The sequence below is a fragment of the Balaenoptera ricei genome, chromosome 14 (assembly GCF_028023285.1).
Source record: "Balaenoptera ricei isolate mBalRic1 chromosome 14, mBalRic1.hap2, whole genome shotgun sequence".
Lineage (NCBI taxonomy): Eukaryota > Metazoa > Chordata > Mammalia > Artiodactyla > Balaenopteridae > Balaenoptera > Balaenoptera ricei.
In genome coordinates, this window is record NC_082652.1 from 17,950,535 (window position 1) to 17,976,583 (window position 26,049).

Below are 26,049 nucleotides of genomic sequence, written 5' to 3' on the forward strand. Positions count from 1 at the left end.
TATTGTGTGATTCCATTTATACAAGGTACCTAGAACAGGCAATTCTTAGAGACAGAAAACAGGAAAGGGTTTGCCTAGGGCTGGGGACCGACTGGGGATGGCCGCTAATGGGTACGGCTTTCTTTTTGGGTGAGGAACACATTCTAGAGGTGACTGTGGTGATGGCTGCATATATTAAAAACCACTGAATTCTACCCTTTAAGTGAGTGAATTGTATGTCATGTGAATTACATCTTGATAAAGCTGTTACATTTTGAAAAGTGAGCCAAGTTCAAGAAAAACGTTAACTATGTATTAGTCCAGGTGGTTCATGAAAATGAAAAATGTTCAGAGTGATACATGAGAATGACTAGGGTTTGGGAAACGTCAAATCCGTGTGTTAGATCCTCCAAGCACAAGCTCCGTGTGGGTTCAAATCCCAGCTCTGCCACCTCCTGGCTTCGTGATGTGGGCAAGTGACCTCACCTCTCTGGGCCCCAGCTTTGCCAACTGGAAAATGGGAACAAGAATAGTTCCCACCTCATAGGGTCACCGTGAGGATGAACCGAACACGGTGCCTGGCACATCCTAGGAGGTCGATAAATTGTATCAAGGAGGGGCCCGGGGATTGACTGCTAAGGGGTGCTTGGTTTCTTTGGCGGGTAATGAAAATCTTCTAAAATTGCTTGCTTGATGGATGCACAAGTTTGTGAGTATACCAGAAGTGGAGTAAACCCTCGCGCTGCATGCCTACTATGTGCCGGGCACCGTGCTGAGTGTTCCCTGCCTCTCAGAGCCTCCACTCTGATGGGGGAGGAAGACACGGGGTGATGGGGGGGACACTGCATGTGACACAGGTGTCTGGGGTCCTTCTAGAGACGTGGCATCAGGGAAGGCCCCGCTGAGCAGTGACACTGAGCTGAGAGATGCCCTGAGAGGAGGGAAGTCAGGAGGGAATCTGGAGGACAGCAAACAGCCTGTGCTAAGGCCCTGGGTGGAAACACGCCTGCGTGTGAAGGGAACTTTCTGGAGGCCAGTGTGGCTTGAGTGGGGTGAGCTGAGATTGCGTGCTGGGAGCAGAGGTCACGTGGGTGGCCAGGGGCCAAACCACACACAGTCCTTTAGGCCCTTTGTGCCCACGAACTGGAGCCTGAGTGCGATGGGATTTTATCCTCCAGGAACCAATGTGAACCTGGCTTTTCTCCAGCGTGCGGTAGGTGCTCAGCAAACGTTTCTGGAATGAACTCTGAACTCTGCCTGGGCCCTGGACCACTACATCCGACTTGGCAATTTACCAATGTCTTTCTCATCCACTCATGACAGCCTGTGAGGGGCACGGAGTGGGCTTCACCCCATTTCACAGATGAGGGAAATAAAGCTCAGCGAACTGTCCGAAGCCAGAGAGTGGCAGCTGAACAAGGTTAGATGAGAATCCGGGTCAAGTGGGGCTTATTCGGGGTTCCCGCAGGTGTGTGTGTGTGTGTGTGTGTGTGTGTGTGTGTGTGTACATATACACAAGAGCACTTGTGTGCACCCTGGAAGCAGAAATCGTGTGGCCCCAGCAACCCTGCCAGGGTGCTGTGTCTCAATCGCCTGTACAGCTGAAGCAAGTAATTGTGACTGTTAGCAGTTGAAAGTGTATGTTCGTTAATGATTTACTTTCTTACAAAAAAAAAAAAGAAATGAGAATCAAGATTATTCCAGTATTAGCATCATTCTCACGCAAGGGCACGTCAACATACTTTCTCAAGGAGGTGAAACAAAAGGACGAGATCATCCTCTGCCCTCTGGGCCTCTGCTTCCTCACCTACGCAATGGCGGCAGTGTGCTGTGGCACGGAATGGGTTAACACGTGGACAAGGTGAACAGGTCCCAGGATCTCCTCCCAGCGCCCGCATGCTGCCTGCCCGGCCCCAGTAGGGAGGCTTCGCAAGCGGAGCAGGTGCCCGGGAACCCACAGAACCCCGGGAGTTCCAGTGGCACAACTGAAACAGAATTCAGCCCAGCAGGACTCCCCTGTCCCCGAAAAACGCCCTCACCCCTCCCCGGCCACAAGGGGTGAGTCCACAGGCCAAGAATCAATCCAGGTGTTGCGATTCCTTTGCTGTGTGCCCTTGGGCCAGTCACCTCCTCTCTCTGAGCCTCAAGTTCAGTATCTCTAAAATGGGCATCTTCCTAGCACCTCAGGATACAGTGGGGTCACTCAGGGGAAAAATGCCAGGATATGGCACTCAACAAAGTGTAAGGGCCCAGGCCTCAGGTTCCTCATCTACAACATGGGGACAATCTCTTGGGGTTTGGGAGGATTCAACGGGACAGTGGAATAACGTTTGTATAGCACTCAGCGCAGGGACTGCCAAGTAGAAACTCAATATATGATATACAGTCATGGTAATAACAGCAAACACTTAAAAAACACCTACTAGGTGTCAACCACTGTTCACAGTGCCTTCTGACATTAATTCATGTAAACTCAGTTCATTTCTAACAAGTTGGCTCTATTATTATCCCTCTTTTACAGATGGGGAAACAGAAGCACAGAGATATTAACCCACACAAGGTCACATGGCTGAGAAGTAGCAGAGTTAAGATTCAAACCCAGGCTCTCTGACTTAAGATACATATTACACTTCAACTAAAAAATTGTTTTTGGTATGCATATTATAACACAAATTTTAAAAATTATTTTCTATGCAACAAAAGAAAAAATAGTAGATAAATTAGATGTAATCAAAATTGAAAACCTTCATGCATCAAAGAACACTACTAAGAGAATGAAAAAACAATCCACAGAATGGGAGAAAGTATTTGCAGATCATGTATCTGATAAGAGATGAATATCCAGAATATACAAATGTGTGTGTGTGTATATATATATATATATATATACATATCAATCAGATTCAAAAATGGGCAAAGAAGATACACAACTAGCCAAGAAGCACAAGAAAAGATATTCAATATCATTAGTTGTTTGGGGAATGCAAATCAAATCCACAAGGAGATACCACTTCACACCCATTAGGATGGACGGTATTTTTTAAAAAAACACAGAAAATAACAAGTGTTGGTGAAGATGTGGAGAAATGAGAACCCTTGTGCATTATTGCTGGTGACAATGTAAAATTGGTGAAGCCACTGTGGTGAACCCTCAAAAAGTTAAACGTAGAATTACCATAGTTTTTTGAGCAATTCCACTCTCTGGTATAGACTCAAAATAACGGATAGCAGGGACTCAGATACTTGCACACCAATGTTCCTAGTAGCATTATTCACAATAGTCAAAAGGTGGACACAACCCAAGTGTCCATCCACAGAAGAACGGACAAACAAAATGTGTTCTGTACATACGAGGGAATATTATTCAGCCATAAAAAGGAGTGGAGTGCTGACATGTGCTACACCATGGACAAATAAATAAATAAAACAAGCCAAACACAAAAGGATACACATTGTATGATTCCATTTATATGAAGTACCCAGAAAGGGCAAATTCAGAGACAGAAAGTAGAGTAGAGGTTACCGGGGGCTGTGGGAGGCGGGGAGGGGGGAGTTAGTGTTTCACGGCACAGACAGACTTTCTGTTCAGGATGATGAGAAAAGCTCTGAAGATGGATGGTGGTGATGGTTACACAACACTGAGAATGTATCTAATGACATACATTATTATAGATGTATAGTAAGCTTAAAATGGTAAATTTTACGTTATGTGTATTTAACCACAGTAATTTTTTTTTTTTTTAATCGTCTTGCCCAAATTTTTCCAACAGCCTCCTAACCGGTCTCCGAGCTTCCAGTTTACCCTCTCCAACCCTTCTCTGCAATGGCCACTAAAGGGCGCCCCAAGCTCCAAGGTGCTCCTCTGACCTTCTCTAACCCTGGTCCTAACTTCCCTTGGCTCTTCCAAGCCTCTGGCCGGCGAACACCACGCCCCTTATTCTAACCCTGAGGGTCCTTCTCAGCTGGGTCTAGTCAACGGGCTCATCCCCACCACTCCCCAGCTAACCCCCTCGAAGCTCCTGGAAAACCCCACATTGTCCCACCCAACACCGGAGTATTAGCTCCAGGGAGCAGGAACCACACGTCTTGTTCACTGCTGTACCTGATGGGCCCAAAACAGCACATGACACATAGTAGGTACTCATACATTTCTGTTGAATGAATGAGTGACTGACTAAATCAACAAATAACTAGTTTGTACCATCCTGGGTTTACAGTCTAGGAATGTGAGCAATTTGAAGACAAGTTAACTTGTTCATCTTTATATCTGTAGAGCTTTGCATGAATTAATAACTGGGTGGAGGATGGATGGATGGCTAGGTAGATGGCTGGGAGGGTAGATGAGTGAGTGGGTGGAGAGAGAACTGGGTAAATGAATAAATACAAAATCCTCCCAATACAAAATCTCAGGCACAACTGGTCATTTGCATTTTAAGACCTAGGAAACAAAAGCTTTCTGGTCTGGCTGGTTTTAATTCAGAAAAGGAACTTTAATCAGCTGAGATATAAATTACTCCATTCTTCTCCAGCCCTTTGGACTCAACAGTGAAAGACAAGAAGCAATTAACAAGTGAAATTAGCCACCTGTCAGAGGATTCCTGGGCCTCCTAAGAGCCCAGCTTGCTGTCCAGATCCTCACCACTCAGCTCCGCGTCACGCTCCTAGAGCTGGCCCATCATCCAGACTCACCCAGGCAGAAGGAGTCACTCTGGCCGCTGGGCCGGCTCCCACCCGGCCTGTTCCTTCCACCTCAGCCTTCCTTCCCTTCCCTGAGGCCTGCTCCCCAGCAGACTGGGGGCCTTGGAGGGCGGGGATTGTGTCCTCCAATCCCTGAAGCCCAGTGCCCAGCACACATCTCACATCACAGCACACAGATGCTGGGCAGATTTTCTCTCTTGTCCTGTATCCTTGTTTGGAGGCCCAAGGCTTCCTTGACAAGGAAGCCAGACTGTACTAAACCATACTATTTGGTTTTTGTTGTCGTTGTTTTGGCTGCACCACGTGGCTTGCAGGATCCTAGTTCCCCAACCAGAGATTGAACCCATGCCCCCTGCAGTGGAAGTGCGGAGTCCCGACCACTGGACCACCACGGAATTCCCGACAATGCTATCTGAACGACCAACGGCCATTTCCAATGTGGCCAACTTCCAGCGTGGAACACTGACTTTTCCAGACCCTCTTGCTGCTAGCAGTGGCCGTGTGACCCATTACTGCCCTCTGGGAGGGTGCTCCAGGGAGAGCTGTTGCTTTCTTGCAAACTCAGCTGACATGGCACCTCTGGCTTCCCACTTCTTCCCACCTGAAAGTGGACCGAGTGGCTGGAAAAGTGGCAGCCACCTTGGGACCATGAGGCACAAAGCAGGAGGGAAAGCCCAAGAGACTCTCAGAGGTGCTGACTTAAGTCAGCCGCTGCCCACCTCCAGATATCTTGCTGCGTGAGGCAAATTAGGCCTTTCAATTAAGCCAGTGAGCCACGTTCCTGATACTTCAGCAACACGTGGACACAGGCCCAACCTCATATGTGGGAACACCAAGCAACACAGAATGGGGAGGAGAATTCACATCCCCAGCAAATAAAAAGCCATCATATATTTATGTACAACTTGTTTTTTAAGCACAATCTTTGATGAGTTCTTTCTAGCAGTTCATATATGGTTTTCCATTTTGCTTTTATTTCCTTCTCTTTTGACAGCCCAGTCAACCAACTGAAATTCAGAGAACCTCTAACCAGGACCACTGATGTCTCCATTTTGGGGCCACATCAAGAGTTCCCTCTTATCTCAAGTTGATCGCATTCACAAGAATTACTATTCTTGTCATTAGAATTCAAAAAAATGTGCCCCCATTCTCCAGTCGTTATAATAAAGTTATCAGGCTCAGAGTGGATATATGTATATGTATAACTGATTCACTACGCTGTACACCTGAAACTAACACAACATTGTAAGTCAACTATACTCCAATAAAAATTTTTTTAAAAAAAGAGAGAAATCATAAAAAGGAAAAAAATAAAGTTATCAGGTTCAAATGCTTTCAAAGCTTCAGGGATTGCCCTGGCCGATCCTTGTCCAAAGATGACGGCATGATGACAGAGTTGCCAGGAGGTGTGCCACTGCTCAAAAGTAAGAACCACTGGTTCATCAGCAGGAGGTGTGGGAAAAGTCTGAACCCAGGATTAAAACACACACTGGGGGGGGGGGGGGTGTCCAGGAATGACTTCCAGGCCATCTCCTGGACCCTGCATGACACTCAGGAGTAGAACACAGTTTCACACCCCCCAACCCTGGCCCAAGCTGCTCCCTCCACCAGGGGCAAACCACTTCTTCCCAGACCACACCCATCTGGCAAACGCTTGTTCATCTTTGAACACTTAAAACAATTGTCCCTCCTCTGTGAGACCTCCCCAGATGGAGAGATATACTCCCTAATCTTGTGGGGGGAACCATGAGCAAATTGAATGAGGGAATGCAGGTGAAGCACGCAACAGGGCGCCTGGCACACACAGTAAGGGCTCAGTGAACCGGAGCCATTAGAACCCATGGCAGTTATTTACTTACCTTCTTATCTACCTGTGTCTTATTCATAACATGCAGATAAATATTTGTCAAAAGAAAGACTGAACCCCCGAAATGTTCCATCTTAGCCCAACTGGGCTGGTCACTGACCCCCAGACACGCCTCTCGCTCCACCTCACCTCCATGCCTTTGCATGCGTTGTCCCTACTTCCTGAGTGCCCGCCTTCACCTAACTATGCCCTCCCGGGCCACCTCCAGGCCCGCCTGGACTGTGGACCCCAGGAAACTGAGTGAGAGACTCTCCAGGGCCCCCTCACTCAGGGCCTGGCACAAAGTAGGCCCACGAGGGGGTGAACTCATCACTAGATGAGCCACCAAATGCTGACTGATGGGTTTGGGGATTTGGGAGAACATTCTTGAGGTTACCAGAGGCCCATCTGCCGCATCGCAGGGAACCCCCAGAGCCAGTGAATCTGTGCCTTCACGGTCACGGGAGGGGCCTCTGGGGTGAACCATGACCCAAGGTCGTGGTCCACGACTGAGTCACCGTGTTTTACAATCCCAGCACGAGTGCAAGCCAAAGGCTCACTTTACGAGGAAAAGAGGGTGCGCCCATCCACCACCACCCCTGGATGGGGGAGGGAGGAGGCTGGGCGCAGGACTGGGACCTGCCACACAGACCGGAGGTCCTAAGGATGGCCCTGAAAGGAGAAGGGGAGCAGGGAGAGCAGAGAGCACCGGCCAGGGACTCAGAACTCCAGTCCCAGCCCAGCCCGGCCGCCGTGGGACCCCGGACAGAACACCGCCCCTCCCCTGCCCTCCGTTTCCTCAACGGCAAAAAAAACTCCTAAGAGACGGGACAACTTCCCGTTCCATCAGCAGCTCTTCGAGAGAATGTAGAGGAAAAAAACAGCTGACAGCAAATCATAATTAACAACACAGTGGGACTTCCCTGGTGGCGCAGTGGTTAAGAATCCGCCTGCCAATACGGGGGACACGGGTTCGAGCCCTGGTCCGGGAAGATCCCACATGCCGCAGAGCAACTAAGCCCGTGTTCCACAGCTACTGAGCCTGCACTCTAGAGCCCGCGAGCCACAACTACTGAGCCCGTGTGCCACAACTACTGAAGCCTGCGCGCCCTAGAGCCCGTGCTCCACAAGAGAAGCCACCGCAATGAGAAGCCCGCGCACCGCAATGAAGAGTAGCCCCCGCTCCCCGCAACTAGAGAAAGCCCGCATGCAGCAACAAAGACCCAACGCAGCCAAAAATAAATAAATAAATTTATTTTTAAAAACCCAAAACCAAAACACAGTAACATTTATCAGGCAGTTACTCTCCATCAGTGCTTTATAAGCATCATCTCATTTCAGCCCCATCCTCCTACCACACAATGAGGTAGACTCAGACCTTGGGAGAGGCACTTACTGGCTCTGAGCCTCAGTTTTCCCACCTGTAAAATGGGGATAAACTACTATCTACGCCACCCAGTAAGCACTGTGGTGGGCACTGTGGTGGGCACTGTTATTCCTGCAATCCACCACTTTACAGAGGAAAAAAAAGAGAGGCCCCGAGTGCTAAACTCACTTGTTTGCCGCCTCTATGAAGCGGCCGGGTGGGACCGGTCTGACCTCATGCTCAGGGTCTGACCAGCTGGGGGTGGGTGGGGCTCTGCAGATCAGCAGGGCATCAGCCCCAGTGGGTCCCAGGCACCCTTCGGAGGGTGGCCAACCCTGTGCTGGACAAATATCATATTCTCAGCCCCGGGGCTTGGTTGGCTGTCTTGTTTCCTTGTGAGAGATGCACCAAGCACTGCAGGCCCAAGGGGAGAGAGGGGCTGGCAGGGCGGTCCCAGGCCAAAAGCACAGGCCTGAGGCAGAAGGGGCCCAGGGCCAAGGCTGGAGGTGAAACAGGCCCAGTATGCATTCCAGCTCCCCCACTTGCTGACTGTGTGGCCTTGGGCAAGTGGCTTAACCTCTCTGAGACTTGGTTTCCTCCTCTGCAAAATGGGATTCATATTCCCTAACATGAGTGGAGAGTGGGAACTGACAAGGCCTGGAGCACAGACTCAAAAAAGGGAGATGAACCTGAATCTCAATTGGAAGTCAACAGTACAAAGTCATCAATCAAAACAGTGACAGGAGTAACGGCGGATGGCGTTTATCCACTAGTGAATGAATCCCCAAATGTACCACGGAGTATAAAATGCAGGACTGACCACCTCCTACCTCCAGAGGGGTAGGGGCAGCTGGCAGGGCCAAGGGCTCAGGACCCCAGGCCTCACCTGCAGGGTTGCCCTGCTTATGTCAGGCCCTCTCTTGGGGCCTCAGTTTCCCCATTCATAATGAGAGAGTTGGACTAGGAGAGAAAAAGGGAGATGACAGGAGGACGGGGAGTTAGGAGGAGGAGGAGGAGGGGGCAAGGGAGGTGGAAGAGAAGGAGAGGAAAAGGAAAGCGGGAACAGTGATCCCTGCAGCCAAGGCATTAACTGGGAATTTACTTTCCTGACGGCTGAGTGACCTCATTTACTGCTCACAAAAATACTCTGGAGGCCACTTAGGACCAGCCTCATTTTACAGAAGCAAAAACTGAGGCTCAGTGGGGTCCATCAAGCCACTTGCCTGAGGTCACAGAGTGCCAGAGCCAGAACTTGAACCTACTTCTTTCAGTCTCCAGAGCCCCAATGCTGAGGTACCCCCAGACAGGCTTTTGGAGCCATCAGAAAGTGAGCTGAACACCACCACCCCCTGGTGGCCACTACCTGGAATTGCAGGTGTCAGTCCTGAAAGCAGGGAACCGAGGTCTGGGGCCCCAGCTCTGTCTTGCTCAGGCTCAGTACCCCAACCCATCCACCTCCAGGGGAGAGGTGATCAAGCAGGCAGCAATGGGGCAGGGGCCTTGGGGGCCAGAAGGAGGGAGCCACCTGACAACTCCATGGACAAAGGCCCCTCAGTGACAGAGGGAGAAAGGGGAGGGGCCAGCAAGCAGAGACTGTAAAAAGACAGGGTTTGAATGCTCTTCGCTCCATGGCCTTTGTCTTCTCTCTCTCTCTCTCTCTCTCTCTCACAAACATACATACACACACACACACACACACACACACACACACTATCAGATAAGCTGGGTCAGTGCCTGAGAGGGAGTGGAGATAAGGGTGAGAAAGAAATCGGTGGCTGAGATCTGGACACTTGAGGAATTTTCCAGGGCTTCTCAGCCGACATCTGAGTCCCTGCATGGGAGCTGTCACCCCCAGCCCCAGTCAGGCCTTTTAACTCTCCCATCATGTCTCGGCAAGAAGCCTGCCAGGGGCGGCGTCTTCACCCATTTTACAGAGGAGGAGACCAAGGTTTAGGGAAGTGAAGTCTCTTGCCCGTGGCCATAAAGCTAGAAGGAATGGACCTCAGGCTTCAATGCTGCAGGAGCCCACGTCTCAGAGACGTGAGACCGGGCACAGATAACCACTGAAATGCATGCAGCCTTGCACTCAGAATGACCTCAGGCACAGAGCTGGTGTTGCCTCATTAAAAAAGGCTTATCTCAGATGTCCCCACGCAAGGCCCAGGGCCTGGGAGGGACTTCAGGAGGAAATGCAGAGCTCAGCAGATCTCCAAGGATCATGGAGCAAAAGTGAAAAAAAAAAAAACCAGAAAAGAAAATCACGGAAATTCAGACGTGGTGAAGCCCTGGAGCCCAGCTGGGGACACTGAGGCTCCAGCGAAGGGGGCTCACCTGGGGTCCCGCCACCTCATTTACCTACTTGCTTCCACAAGTGAGGAAACAGGCTGAGAGGGAGGAAGTGCTGGCTGAGGAGACAGAGCTCAGTGACAGCCAAAAGGACACTCGAAAACAAGAATAATAATAACAACAACAACGATAATAATAATGGTAATGTAACACTTATTAAAGTGTTTACCAGGACCAAGCTAAACACTTCTCGAATTATCTTATCTGAACCCCATATCAGCCCTGTGAAGGAGATGTTATTACTACCCCCATTTTACAGATGAGGAAACTGAGGCCAGACGCCCATCTGCATGCAGAGCTAGGATGTGAACCCAGGCGATCCGGCTCCAGAAGCAGCTTAACCCCACCTTCCTCCTGTCGTCACCACACTAACTATCACTGTCTGAACTACCATGTGCTGGGCCCCACGCAATCCTACTCCATCCTCCCAGCGGCGCAAAAGAAGCAGGAATCACAGCCCTGTTCTCCCGGTGAACAAACTGAGGTGCAGAGAAATTAAGAAAAATTGCTCAAAGAGGCTGAGAGGAGGAGACAGTGCTGGGATTCGAACCCAGGGCTCTCGGACCCCAGCACGTGTTCTCCTAACTGCTCCACGCCAAACAGCAGGGGCTACCCCTCCACAAGGGGCCAAAGACCCACGAGGGGAGAAGGCTTCCCCAGCAGAGCCACCAAACACCCTCCACGTCATGAACCATGGCACAGCCAGACAGCACCAGGCTCCCGGACAGTCACCTGCCCGTCCCCGTCCCCCTCAGGCCCTGCGGCCAGCCTGGGACATTCCCAACTGCGTCCACTCTGGCCACGCCAGCACCACTCACCACGAAGGGCCCGCTCCTCTTGTCCTTGCAGAAGCTGTGGCTTCTCCGGGGGCCCGCGGCCACAGGCGTCACCTGCCGGAGCAGCGGCTCATTGTCCTGAAGGGCATCCTCCCTCCCCGGTGGCTCCTGAGGCACAGGACACAAGAAAAGGACTTTACTGGGGCTTCCCTATTTGCAGGAAGAATATGTCACACCGAGAGAGTCCATTCTGACCTAAAAGGGCAAAGAAGAAAATTAAAGCTCCAGATGCTCCATCCCCACCCCCCCGCACCATCCCATGGCAGGTGGTCCACCTCAGTGAACGGGGGTAATATGTAGGAGCAGCAGGTCTGGGTTCAGCCCAGCCTCAGCCACTTAGTAACTGTGTTACCTCAGCTGTGTGCCTTAACCTCTCTGAGCCTTGACCATGTGGGGAAAGAAAGACCCCTAATAATCGTCCTCAGTTCAGGGATGGACCAGCCCGTGGAAAGCGTGTGACTCAGTGCTGCCACCAGGGGGCAGACATGCGTGAGACCTGGGTGCCTGGTTGGCTTCATCTTAGTCTCCCCCATGCCTGGCATGTGGGGAGCCCTCCGTAAATGTTAGCCTGCCTCATCACTGCCACTGGCAACTTTTGGTGACCTCATTTTAGACATCCTTCCATGCATCCAAACACATGTGCACATATACAGAGAAATGGTACATGAATACAATGGAGTAGGTATGCTGGTATGAATCCTGTTATTTTTATATATAAGGGGATAGTCACAAGCCAGTAAACACGGGACTCTAGAATGTGGATTTTACATACCTCACACTGTCCCTGCCCAGAGAGGGAAGGCATCTGCTTAAGAACACGCAGCATGAGTGAAGAGCATGGCTGGATTCCTGATCCCTTGCCTCACAGCCTCTTTTTTGATGCCTTATGAGGCTCTCTGGTTCTCCTCTGACCTCCCTGGCTATTCCTTCTCAGGCTCCCTGCATCTCAGAGGGACATGTGAAAGTGTGACCCAGGCCAGCCACGCAGCCTCCTCTTCTACATCACTCCCTTGGGGTTTCTTATCACACCCCATGGCTTAAATAAATCCCGTGTACACATGGACGAGTCCGGATTCTGTCTCTCTGTGTTGGGACTCCAGACCTGCAGATCCCATTGCCCACTTACCATCTATAGTCACTGCTCACGCTGATCTGAGATCTCGTGTGCCCAAAACAGGCCTCTCCATTCCTCCCCTCCAATCGCTCCTCCCCACCTTGTCCCCGTCACCAGCTGGGTAGGCCAAGACCCTCGGGTCACCCTCTGTCTCCTCTTTCTCTCCGTCCCATCAACAAAGCTGACACTGCCTTCAAAACATGCTGCAAACCTCACATCATATACGAAAATCGACTCAAAATAGATCAAAGACCTAAATGTCAGAGTCAAAAGGAGAAAACTCTTAGAAGAAAATATAGGCTTATATCTTCATGACCTTCATGGATTAGGCAAGAGTTTCTTAGATAGGACACCAGAAGCTCAAGCAACAAAAGAAAACTAGACTACATCAAAATGAAAGACTTTGATGCTTCAAAGGGTACCATTAAGAAAGTGAAAAGTGGGACTTCCCTGGTGGCGCAGTGGTTGGGAATCCGCCTGCCAATGCACGCGACACAGGTTCGATCCCTGGTCCGGGAAGATCCCACGTGCCGCGGAGCAACTAAGCCCATGCACCACAACTACTGAGTCCGCGTGCCACAACTACTGAAGCCCGCACGCCAAGAGCCTGTGCTCCGCAAGAAGAGAAGCCATTGCAATGAGAAGCCCGCACACTGCAAAGAAGGGTAGCCCCTGCTCGCCACACTAGAGAAAGCCCATGCGCAGCAACAAGACCCAACGCAGCCAGAAGTTAATTAATTAATTAATTAATTTTTAAAAAGTGAAAAGACAACCCACAGAATGGGAGAACATTCCTGCAAATCATTCGGTCTCATAAAGCACTTGTATCCAGAGTGTACAAAGAATAATTACAGCTCAATAATAAAATAACAAACGAATTTAAAAATGGACAAAGGATCTGAATAGACATTACTCCAAAAAGGTACACAAATGGCCAATAAGCACGTTAAAAGACGTTCAACAGGAAATGCAAATCAAAACCACAATGATCATTTTGCAATATATACAAATACTGAATCATCATGTTATATCAGAAATTGATATAACATTACATGTCAATTATATCTCAATTTAAAAAAAACCACCATGAGATATCACTTCACACTCACTGGGATGGCTAGGATCAGAATGACAGATGATAGCAAATGTTGGCTAGGATGCAGAAAAATTAGAACCCTCATACACTGCTGGTGGGAATGCAGAATGGTGCAGCTGCTTTGGAAAACAGTCTGACAGCCCCTCGAAAGTGAAACCTGGAGTTATTACCATATAACCCAGCAATGCCACTCCCAGGTATATAGCCAAAGAAATGAAAGCATACAAAAACTTGTGCATGAATGTTCAAAGCACCTTCCTCCATAATAGCTAAAGAGTGGAAACAACCCAAATGCCCATCACCAATGAATGGATAAATAAAACGGGGTGCATCTATACTGCAGAATATTATTCGGCCATAAAAAGGAATGAACTACTAATATATGCTACAATACGGACGGACCTTGAAAACATTATGCTAAGTGAAAGAGGTCAGTCACAAAGGACCCCTTCGTGTGATTTCATTTATATGAAATGTCCAGAATAGGCAAATCTATAGAGACAGAAAGTAGATGAATGGTTGCCTGGGCCTGGAGGGTATTAGGAGAACAGGAAGTGACTGGTCAGTGGGTACAGGGCTTTCTGGGGGATGAAGAAGATATTTTAAAATTGAATGTGATGATGGTTGCAGAACTCTGTGAATATACTAAAAGCCACTGAATTAACTGTACACTTTAAATGGGTGAATTGCATGGGCCATGAATTTATATTTCAATAAAGCTGTTACCACCTCCTCAAAAAATGCTGCTAACCCCTCCACTGCCACCACCCTGGTGCAAGCCCTGTCACCTGTCTGAGGACCACGGCAGCCTCCTTACGGGCCTCCCTGCTTCCACCCTCACCCAGAGGGCAGCCAGGGGTCTCTCTGAGACACAGATGGTGGCAGCAGCTCAGAACCCTTTGCTAGCTCCCTTACGCTCTGGCCCCTCCTCACCTCTCCAGCTCAGCTCTGGCCAGCATCCCAGGGCCCACTGGGGTCCCTCCAGCATCCCCAGGACCAGCTCATCCCCATGCTGGGGCATCTTCACTCACTGCTTCTGCCTCTTCCCCGCAGATCCCGGCCTGCCTGGGGTGCTCCCATCACTCACATGGCATCTGTCAAGTCCCTTCCCATGAGACAGCCCCTTAGAGAAAGGGGGTGACAGGGAGGTTACTCCATCTCCCCAGGACTTACCACTCTCTGAATGATCCCACTCACTCACTCTGCTTGCCCATCTGGACCAGCGCTGTCTACTAGAACACTCTGTGATTATGGCGAGGTTCTCCATCTGGGCTGAGCAATACCACGGCCGTGGGCCACTTGTGGCTTTTGAGCATTTGGATGTGTCCAGTGTGACGAAGAAACTGAATTTTGGATCTTACTTAATTTTAACTAATTTAAATTGAAAGAACCACACGTGGCTAGTGGCTGCCGTATTGGACGGCACAGCCTGATACAGTGGACTGGGCCCTCCCAGCAACCCTGGTGCCCAGAACAGGGCCTGACACCAGATTCGTACACTTATGCAATGTGTGAAGAGATGAAGGTTGACCCTAAGTGCATCCCTCTGACTTCCACAAACCTTCTCCACATTAGGCCCTGGGCCAGGCACTTGACTATATGTTACTTTGTGATAAATCTCCAGCAAGTCCATGAGGCAAGCAGGATTCCCATTCTACAGGTGAGGAAACTGAGGCTCAGAGAGGTCTGGCAAGGTGCCCAGAGCCACACAGCTGGTAAGTCACAAAGCTAGGTCTGCCCAATGCCAGGTCTGCCCCATTTGCAGTCCAGGGCTGTTTCCAGGAAGAAGTCAAATCATGAAAGTACAAAGTGTTCATCTTCCTAATGAAGAATTCTTTTTCCAAAAGAAAAGTGGCGGAACTTAAGCCAGCAGGTTATAGGAAGGAAATACAAATGGCCTCACGCACAAGCGACAGGATGGAAGGCACTCATTGGGAGCATGAGCTCCGAAAGTTTGATAACCCAGCCGGCTGGCAAGGCTGAGGGAAGACGGGGCCCTGTCATCACCGGGGAGGATGTGAACCGGTACAGCTCCACTGCATGGCGCGCTGGCAGTCCTGCAAAGCCACAGCCCCCTTCCCCCGTGGAAGGGCCATCGCCATTCGGAACCCACAGATACACCTGCACGTACGTGGTTTGTAAATAGTAAAAGGTGGGAAATATCATCCACCTCTACTATGCAGCAGTTAAAAACAATGAGGACGCTCGCTGTCTGCGGGCTGAATGCAAAAGTTCTCAAAGAGGCTTTATACAAAAAAAAAAACCAAAAAAACGGCAGGTAGCAGATCTGTGGGTTCAGCATTGACCCTCCACCCAAGAATCCCCAGGGGAGCTTCTAAAACTGACAAAGGCAGGCCCCACCCCAGAGACTTCAGCCAAATTGGTCTGGGGGGAAGCCCCTGCACTGCTGTCTTTTAGGACTTACCCATAGGCAACCAAAGTTTCAACCACTCTTAGAGAACGCTCTCTTTTACGGAAAAGGGAAGGAAAAACAAGACTTACGTATTCACATTTGCTTGTATTTTCGGAAAGAAACTCTAAAAGAATTTGGGCAGAAAAGAATATGATTACGGGATGTGGAGGAACGGGAGGATGGAGAATGAGAGGTCTGGGGGAATTTTTACTTTATAAGTATTTTTGGAGCCATGTGAAAATATTCTCTCTTGAAACGAAAATAAATCATTTGATGAAATGAAATACTATAATTGGGCCTGGGACAAAGTTCTGATAAATGTTAAGTGAAAAAGAAAGAAAGAGTGAGAACGAAGGGAAGAGAGGAGGGAGGGAGGGAGGAATAACTTTAATTGCAATCACACCCCATGTGGGGCACATGAGCAGAATTGGCTGTCGATCAAGCAATCTTCACCCAAGGAAGCAGAGATGCACCTCAAGATGCTCAATGAAGCCCTAGAACTCAAATCAACCCAAATGTCCATCCACAGAAGTCTGGATAAGAAAAGCTTGGGCTCAGTCACATAATGAAATACTTTGCAACCATTAAAAATAATAAGGTGATTATATATGCACTTTTTTTTTTACTGTTAAAAGTTTTAAAAGCAAGTTATATGGGTATATATCTGAAAAAAACAAAAACATTAACTCAGAAAGATCCATGCACCCCAATGATCACAGCAGCATTATTTATAATTGCCAAGGTATGGAATGTAAATGTCCATCAACAGATGAATGGGTAAAGAAGATGTGGTGTGCGTGTGTGTGTATATGTGTGTGTGTGTACCACACACACACTGGAATATTACTCGGCCATTAAAAAGAACGAAATTTTGCCATTTGCAGCAGCATGGATGGATTTGGAGGGCATTATGCTAAGTGAAATAATTCATAGAGAGAAAGACACATACTGTATGGTATCACTTATATGAGGAATCTAAAAAATACAACAAACTAGTGAATATAATAAAAAAGAAGGAGACTCACAGATACAGAGAACAAACTAATGGTTACCAGTGGGGCACTGGGGGAAGGGGCAACGTAAGCGTGAGGCAGGGGGGAGGTACAAACTATTGGGTTTAAATAGGCTCAAGGATGTATTGTATAACACGGGGAATACAGCCAATATTTTGTAATAACTGTAAATGGAAAGTAATCTTTAAAAATTTTACAAAAAAATTTTAAAAAATTTTAAATACACGACAGAAAAAACAAAGCAAGTTGTGAGATTTTCTGAAGAATGCTGCCATGTTTCCACAGAACAGTATGCATTTACCTATCTGTGTCTGGGCCAGGGTGCCCCAGCCTCAGATCTACATACATTTGGGGCTCCGTGATTCTCTGTATTGGGGGCTGTGCTGTAGGATGTTGTGGAGCATCCCCGGTCTCCACCCAGTAGATGCCAGGAGCAAACTCTTCCCTGGTTACGACAACAAAAAATGTCTCAAACTTTGCCAAATGCGCCCTGGGAGCAAAGCTGCCCATGGCCGAGAACCACCAACAGGCCTGGAGGGGAGGGTCCCAGTGCACCAGAGGGTCCTCATTTGGGGGAGCTTTCCATCCTAAACCATATGTTTCAATAATATTTTAAATTGTGCCCAAGCATTCACTACTTTTGCAATAAGAAAAATACAACAATTATAAATCAATACATATACGATGGGTAAGCCACTCTGGAGTGTGGGCAAGTCTCCAAGGAGATCAAAAACCGTAACAGTGGCTGCATCTGGGGGACAGGAAAGGAAAGGGGTCCGGGGGGACATTTTTCTATACACGTTATACACTCTCGTAAGGTCTGAATTTTCAACAACCAACATTTTTTACTTCTGTTTTGCTCTTATTCATTTTTTAAAGGTCAAGAACCAAAGATCTTTGGGCAGGAGAGAAGAGAAACGGGAGCTGTTCCAAGGCTTCCCAGTCCCCTTTGTGAGAAAACAGATCCCCTGACAATGAGCGCTCCTGGGGCCCCGGCACCCCGGGCGGGTGTCCAAGGCTGGGCTGGGGTGGCCCCTCCACGAGGCCCCGAGTCTCCTGCTGCCGGCGGGCCCCTCAGCCAGGCGCTGGCACACAGATGCAGTGTCACATTTCCACGGCCTCTTCCCCCTCTCGCTTCCCCATAACAACAGCCTGGAGCTGGGTGCGGGGGCGGGGGGGAGGCGAAACCCTTCCCGGGAGCCCGCTGCCTGCCCGGCCCATGCTGGGCACTTTATCTCCTCTCCGCCTGGTCGCAGCGCCTCAAGGAAGGAATCCCCGTTAACTCCTAACTCCGGAGAGGGGGAAACTGAGGCTCGGGGAGGCCAAGTGCCTGCTCTGCACACAGCTGAGCCGGTGAGCGGCAGAGCGGAGATTCCAACGCAAGCCTGAATATGGTCATTGGAAGAGACGTGGGTTCAAAGTCTGCTTCCACCACTTATGCGCCCTGAACCTTAGGTGAATTCTCCTATCGCTTAATTTCCACAACATCCCTTTCTAGGTTGGATGGGGGGTGACAGGGAGGGGCCCGTAGTCAGTTTCCACACTGGCCCCAGGGCATGCCGTTTTTTTTCCCACCTCTGAACCTCTGCCCATGCTGTGCTCCTACCAAGAATGCCCTCACCTCCCTTAATCAGCCCATCCGAATTCATATCCATCCCTCAAGGGTGGGCTCAGGCCAGGGCCTCCTCCGGGACGTCTCCCTGGGCCTCTTCTCCAGCGCCTCACTCTGCACCACATCCTTTCCTGGCCATCAATCACCATGTCCCACCTCCGCACAGAGATCGAAAGTTTCCCGAGGGCTGACTCCATGCCTCAGATTTCTTCCCCACCTTCATGATCTCTCATTCCACTGAAAGCTCGGGTATCGGGCTAGACCTGGGTGCAAACACTGGCTACGCCACTTGGTGCTTTGTGACTTGGGATAAGTTACTGAACCTCTCTGAGCCTCAGTTTTTTCCATCTGAACAAAGTGATCATACCTGCAGCAGACGTTGTGGGTGTCCTGCCCACCACTCAAGTATACGCCAATGCTGCGTGAGGATTTTCCTCTCCACCACTGAGCATGGCCCCAGCCAGGTTAGAGGAGTCTGAATGGTAAAAACTCCAGACACAGCCTCAGGCAAGGACAGAGGGGAACTAGGAAAAAAATACTCCAGGTCCCCTGCCCCTTGGACAGGACCACCCAGAGGTGACCTGTGCTGCTCCCCAGGGGTCTCCAGTGAGAACGAGCCTCAGGTGCCCACACCTTCATCACCTGCTTCCCTTCCCTGACTCACTTCTCCTCCCCACACCAGCTCCTCTGGGGATCACCTCCTAAAACAACTTGCAGGGGGCTGCTTCTATAGGAACACAAACCACGACAATCCCTCTCGTGTGGATTGTCCTGAGGCTCATGTGAGCTCACTCATTCAACAAACACTTCTTGAATGTTCACGAAACATCAAGCAGGATGCTGGACTCTGGGGATACAATGATGAACGTGATGCAGCACACTGGAATACAGCAGGTGCTCAATAAATGACACCTATCGTGATCATTCTAGGCCAGAGGTTTAAAACTGGTAGCCCACGGGCTGTATAGTGCCAGCAGACAAGTTTTGTTTGGACTAAGCAGCATTTTTTTAGTACTCTGTCCTCATTTCATAATGGGGGGAGGGGATTACGGACAAAAATCTGGATCTTTCCAGTTCTCTTGATAAATCAGATCTGTCATCTCAACACCACCTTCCTCACTTGTAAAGAACCAGCCGGGGCTGCACAGCGGTTGCCCCCTTCCGATAAGGCATGGGCTCTCCATTTGCCACAAGCCCCACCACTCCCTAGCATCTCACACCCAGCCTGACTCCACTCATTTCCATACTCACCTGGCCTACCCACGTGGGTTCTGAGTTTGAGACCCCTGGCCTGCATGTTTAACAACGTTTGACAAAACTGCAACATGGTTTGTACTCACCTTTTGACTGTCTCGATTCCCCGACTCCTGCCGACAGAGCCCTGTCTTGATGTCTTTGGCCTCTGAACTCTCCCTGGGGAGGCTGGGCCTCCCTTTGGGCTGCTCTTGCCTCCTCTCTCTGGCTTCCTGCATGATGGACAGGCCCTCTCGGATTTTGAGAGGGGGGCCTTTCTCCGAATGGGCCCTCTTGACATCCAGCAGTGACCTTCCACAGTCCCATGGGTGGTTGCCCCATTGGGTCACATTGTCCTCCTCTCCCCTCCCGAGGGATTTCCTTGGGGGCCCTTTCTTCTGGTCAGTGGGGGACAACCTGGGTGGCATGGTGGCCCCACTGCCCAGATCCTCCCAGGAGGTGGTGGGCTTTGACTCAGCCAGGGGATGCTGGCACTTTGCACTGTGATGTTTACTATTAAAGGCCAATTTTTCATCCTCAGTGACCCCCGAGCCTTTTTTCCTGGGACCTGCAGGGCCAGAAGAGGCCCCTGGATATTTCTCAGGAGGAGCTGAGTGCGGCAGAGCCCACAGAGGAGGGCTGACCTTGGTGTTCGTGGCTGCCCCCGGGGTCTCTGCCAGTTGCTTGCCCGAGCCGGGGGTAGAACTGGGGTTTGCTTCGGCAAAACTGGCTTGTTTCCGGGGACCCTCAATTTCAGGGCCCTCCTTCAGGCTCCTCCGTCTCCGATCCACCTCGCCTTGCTGGCCGGGCCTCTCAGGGTTTGAGGCCCTGGGCTCTGCGGGCGGACCCCCCATCAGCTCCTGAGCCTCCCTGGGGCCTGCGGCCGGCTGTCTCTGGTACTCGGCCATCAGGGCGTCAATGTCGAGGATGCTGGACCTGTAGCCGTCCTTGATTTTACCTGGGAACATCTCGCTGACCACCTCCGTCTTCCTTCTGACCAGGAGATGGGTGGCTTTCAGGTGACTTTTGAGAGCCGGAGGTGTTTTGGGAGCACCAGGCGGGGACGTCTTGTTCCCACCGTCCCTCCAGTCGCTGTGAAAACCAATGCTGTCTTCCGGTCCCCGACGAACCCATAAAGCGTCGGCATCGGAGATTCTCTCGCTGGGAGGACCCAGAATCCTGTCCCCAAGAGACGCCGGCCTCGGAGTCTTTGGAAAGTTTGCGCTGTCATGCTCTCTGCCTGGAGCCTGGTTTTTACTGCCCATGGTCTCCAGCAGCTCTTCACGGTTCAGAGAAACCAACGTAGATGTTAAAAGATGAGGCGATGGAGGTGGGGCTATTTTTCTAGAATGTTCCATCAAGTTTTCGGGCCCAGGCTTAACAATGCTCTTTGCTTTTTGAGTGTCGGGAATCTGATACGTCACTGCAAAAAAGGTTGCCTTGGGTTCCACAGATGACCCTTGCTTTGCCGCTGAAAGAACCTGTGATACGCCCGCGTTCCCCTGCTGGGGCTCCTCCCAACCGTGGGCTAGTTGGGGTTTTCCTAAGGCACCTGCGGTGCGGGTCAAATAACCCGTCCGTCTCTGCTCTGCCTTGGAAGAGTGCTCTGGGGCCAGCAAGCTGAATTCATCGAACTTTGCGTCGTGGGGTAACGTCCGCCGCCTCCACCTCTCCATCCTCTGGTCGCTGGGGCTCACCTTCCGCATCCTGGCTTCGGGCTCCGGCACCTGGGCCGGCCTCGCTCCACCCTGGCCGCCAGCCACGGCGAGGGGCCCCTTCTGCAGCGGCACGTCTGCCTGTGGCCGGGCTCGGAAGTCAGAGGCCTCGCCCTTAGCCCTGGAAGGAGGCTCCAGAGGGCCCCCCTGGGGGGGACCCCTTTCCCCTGGCTTTATTCCGGCCCCTTCGATCCCCTGGTGCTGGGTCTCCTGGATGGCAGCCTGGATGGTCCTCGCAGAGGTGGCCTCGGGGCTTGGTTCCGTGCCTCTCTCTTCACTGACCCCCACGGCGGCTTTCTGCCAGCTCATGGCCACCCCACCAGTCCATCTGGGTGACAGGCAATTGCCTCCAGACGTGTCCTTTAGCTCTCGGTGGAAATCAGTCTTTGGCCCACTGACCTCACGCGTCCCTCGAGCTTCCCAGATCAAACTGGCCCTTTGGACGGACCCCACCTGGCCTTCCAGCCTGCGCTCGGGGTCAGCAGGGGTCACGGCAGGGGTGACCTCCTGGGACAGCGAGAGCCGAGACTGGCTGCTCCGGAGCGTCACAGCCTTCTCCTCGGGCGCCGTGGGGATGGCCTCGCTGTGCGCACGCTCCCCGACCGCGTGCATGATGTCGTACCTGGGCTCGACCCTCTCGGATGCGGGAGGGCTTTCCAAGAGCTTGAGGCAGGGGTTATTACTGCACTTTTCGCCCACAGGGTATCTTCCCAGGAGCGAAGACGTATGATGCTGTTTGGGCTCACCGTTGGAGAAGGCAGTCCGCCCAGATTTCTTTGGGTCGGGATTTTCCAACCACTCTTTCTTCAGGTATGTGGTTTGCGGGAAAGAGCTTCTCGACCCAAGGAACATGGATCTGAGCTCCAAGACATCGGCCGTGTCCCTGGGGGTCATGGCTGTGGGACAGTGTCCTGACGGGTCAGCCACGGTGTGCTTCTCCACGTGATGTTCGAACACTGTGGCCCACACGGTCTGGAAGCTTCCGTCATCATCCGGGGTGCTGGCAGAAGGGCTCAGAGGCCCCACCACACTTTCGCTCCAACCGCTGCCAGGGACTTGGTCAGAACTGTCTTTCCACTCTGTCTGCCTGGATTTCTCCCGGGTCGTCGCAGGCTTCCAGGGGCTTCTTGGGACAGATGCTCCATCCACACCATGCCCTTCCTTTTGCTGTGGGAAAAAAAAAAAATCCAATTTAAGTTAAAGGGTTTGAAATGGAGGGAATTCCCTGGTGGTTCAGTGGTTAGGACTCCGGGCTTCCATTGCCAGGGCCTGGGGTTCGATCCCTGGTCGGGGAACTAACATCCCACAAGCCGTGCAGTGCAGCCAAAACAAAACCTGGGTGGGGGGTGGCAGTTTGAAATGGAAAGAAAGAGATGAAGTGATTGAAATCGCTGCTTTTATTTATTTATTTATTTATTTATTTTTGCCTGCCTTGGGTCTTTGTCGCTGCGCGCGGGCTTTCTCTAGTTGCAGCGAGCAGGCTTCTCATTTCGGTGGCTTCTCTTGTTGTGGAGCTAGGGCTCTAGGCGCGCGGGCTTCAGTAGTTGTGGCACATGGGTTCAGTAGTTGTGGCTCGCAGGCTCTAGAGCGCAGGCCCAGTAGTTGTGGCGCACGGGCTTGTTGCTCCACGGCATGTGGGATCTTCCCTGACCAGGGCTCAAACCCGTGTCCCCTGCATTGTCAGGCGGATTCTTGACCACTGTGCCACCAGGGAAGCCCTGAAATAGCTGCTTTTAAAATCACAGCAGTGAGACACCATAAAATCTTACAGACTGAGCATAGCCAGTGTGAGTGAGGATGTGGTTGAAACGGCCACTCTCAGACACTCGGTGAGAAGACAAATGGGCATGATTCTTGGGCAACTCAGTATATCTGTCATGATTTTAAGACACTCATTTCCTTTTATCTGGACGATTTCCTCCCAGGATTCTTGCTTTGCCCACGTGCACTAGTCTATGTGAACGAGAAAGTTCATACAGCACTGTTTGTGAAACAAAAGAACACAGAAACAACCTAAATGCCCACCTGAAGGGCACTGGCTAAATAAATTCTGAAATATTCAAACAACTGAATACCACACAGGCACTTGGATCCACAGAAGGGGGTGTGGGTCCCAATGTCCTAACATCTAAGAACACACAAAATGCTGTGCTGGTGGAAGAAAAGCAGGATGAGGAACTATATATTTATAATAAAATATCATTTTAAAAAACTACATGTGTACATGTGTATAAACATGTACGTGTGTACATAAACAATGGAGAAAAGATATCAATCAAACTGGGAGTGAAGGGCTTCCCTGGTGGTGCAGTGGTGAAGAATCCACCTGCCAATGCAGGGGACACGGGTTCAAACCCTGGTCAGGGAAGATCCCACATGCCGTGGAGCAACAAAGCCCGTGCACCACAACTACTGAGCCCACGAGCCACAACTACTGAACCTACGTACCACAACTACTGAAGCCCGCGTGCCTGGAGCCCATGCTCCGCAACAAGAGAAGCCACCACAATGAGAGGCCAGTGCACCGCAACGAAGAGTAGCCCCCGCTCGCCACAACTAGAGAAAGCCTGCATACAGCAACAAAGAGCCAACGCAGCCAAAAATAAATAAATAAAATAAATAAATTAATTAAAAAAAACTGTGAGTGAAGGAGTGAGGGTAGGAAGAAGAAATGAGGATGAGAACGTCATCTTTTAATCCTACACATTTTAGTTCTGTTGGGTTTTTATAATATGCATGTATTATTGCTTAGTCATATTTAAAATTTTTCTCTTCTGTTAGAAAAAAGTCTACTTCAAGAAGTTACACAAAGATTTAACCATACGACCCACCAATTCCATTCCTGAGTATATACCCAAAAGAACTGAAAACAGGTGTTCAGACAAAAACTTGTACACCAATGTCCGCAGCAGCATTATTCACAATCGCCAAAAGCTGGAAACTCAAATGTCCATCAATGGATGAATGGATAAACAGAAAGCGGTATATCCATGCAATGGAATATTATTCATCCATAAAAAAGAATGCAGTATTGATACACGCTATAACGTGGATGAACCTTGAAAACATAATGCAAAGTGAAAGAAGTCAGACACAAAAGGCCACATATATGATTCCACTTATATGGAATATGCAGAATAGGCAAGTCTATAGAGACAGAAAGTAGATTCATGGTTGCCAGGGGCTGGAGGTGGGGGATGAGGAGTGACTGGGTAAGGGGTTTCCATTTTGGGGGGGATGAAAAATCCTGGAACGGGACAGTGATGACAGTTGTGCAACCTTGAGAATATACTTAATGCCACTGAATTGTTTATTACAAAACAGCTATAGTGCAGACACGGCCATAGCTTGCTAATCTCTACTCTAGATGATGGAATGCCGTTAAAGACTTTAAAAAATATATTGATTTTAAATTTTTATGTTTCATTTCATAAATTTTGCAGAAGTAATATACGAATTCATTTTCGTTGTACAGGAATCTAAACAATATAGACAAAGCTCAAGTCCTTCAGTTCCCTCATTCAAATATTCAAATCCCAGGCCCCTTCCTGGATAACACGTGTTATCAGTGGGCAGTGGATCCTGGAAGAACTGTCCAGAACTTTCTCCTTGCACTTGTGTGTGTGTGTGTGTACACACACATAGTTTTTTTAATTTAAAAAATATATTTTTTGTTCTTAAAAATTAGTTTAAAAGGTATATTTTATGTTATGTGTATTTTACCCAATAAAAAAAATCACCAAAAGAAAAGTCCATTTATAGAGATGAAATCTCATGATATTTAAAGCAAGCGTTTCTTTATTAACTCTTCACTTTTTTTGAAAATTTTCAAACATGTGAAATGACAGATTAAAATAAAAAATTCACTTGAATAAAAACAATAAATGTCATTAAAAGTGAAAAAAATAATAAATAAATGAATAAAATAATCAGTTCGCCACAGCCCATCCCCTGGATTCAATAACAATCAACATTTTGCCCCACTGGCTTCATGTAGCCCTTTTTGTTCTTACTGCTATTGTCACTATAATATTTTAATGTGAATATGGGGGCTTCACCTAAATTAGAGCCTCCTTCTAACTTTTTTTTTTTTTTTGCCATGCCACATGGCACACGGGATCTTAGTTCCCTGACCAGGGATCGAACCCATGTGCCCCGCAGTGGAAGTGTGGAGTCTCAACCACTGGACTGCCAGGGAAGTCCCTCTCTACCATTTTTAAAGAAATGACTCACAAGATCCAAGGATAAAAACAGGGCAAATTGCCCACCCCAGGAGTGGTGGGCACTGTCATTCAGAGCCAGCTCACCTTTGTTAGGGGTTTATGATGGGAGGGGTTCAAATGGGCTTGGAACCAAGCTCTGGTGTTTAAAACTCTGCATAATTTTCTTAAAAAGTAAAACTATGTGATCCAGCCATTCCACGCCTAGGTATTTATCCAAGAGAAAAGAAAATAGATGTCCCTACAGAGCCTTGCCCACAGATGTTCACAGAAGCTTTATTTGCAATGGTCCCAAACTGGAAACAACCCAAATGCCCATCAAGGGGTGAATGGATAAGCCAGCTGTGGGCTACCTGTACAACGGAGTACTACTCGGCAATAAAAAAGGATGGGCTATTGATACACATGATGACATGATGAAGCTCAAAATAATGATTCTGAGTGAAAGAAGCCAGACCAAAAAAAGAGCACTGGTTCCATTTATATAAAAATCTAGAAGATGCAAATGAATCTGTAGTAACTGAAAGCAGATCAGCGGTTGCTTTGGGGGATTACAAAGAAG

General features: G+C 49.6%; 1 protein-coding gene across 3 annotated transcripts in view; it reads right to left on the reverse strand.

The window, feature by feature from the left end:
- The window catches only part of KIAA1671 (KIAA1671 ortholog), a 187,053-nt gene that overhangs the window by 101,569 nt on the left and 59,435 nt on the right, over positions 1 to 26,049 (reverse strand). For all 3 annotated transcript variants that reach the window (XM_059895209.1, XM_059895210.1, XM_059895211.1), the window contains exons 5-6: positions 19,660 to 22,434; positions 11,054 to 11,179 (exon numbers count right to left, since the gene is read on the reverse strand). In XM_059895209.1, the coding sequence (XP_059751192.1) occupies positions 11,054 to 11,179; positions 19,660 to 22,434 (2,901 nt within the window). The remainder of the gene's footprint in view (positions 1 to 11,053; positions 11,180 to 19,659; positions 22,435 to 26,049) is intronic.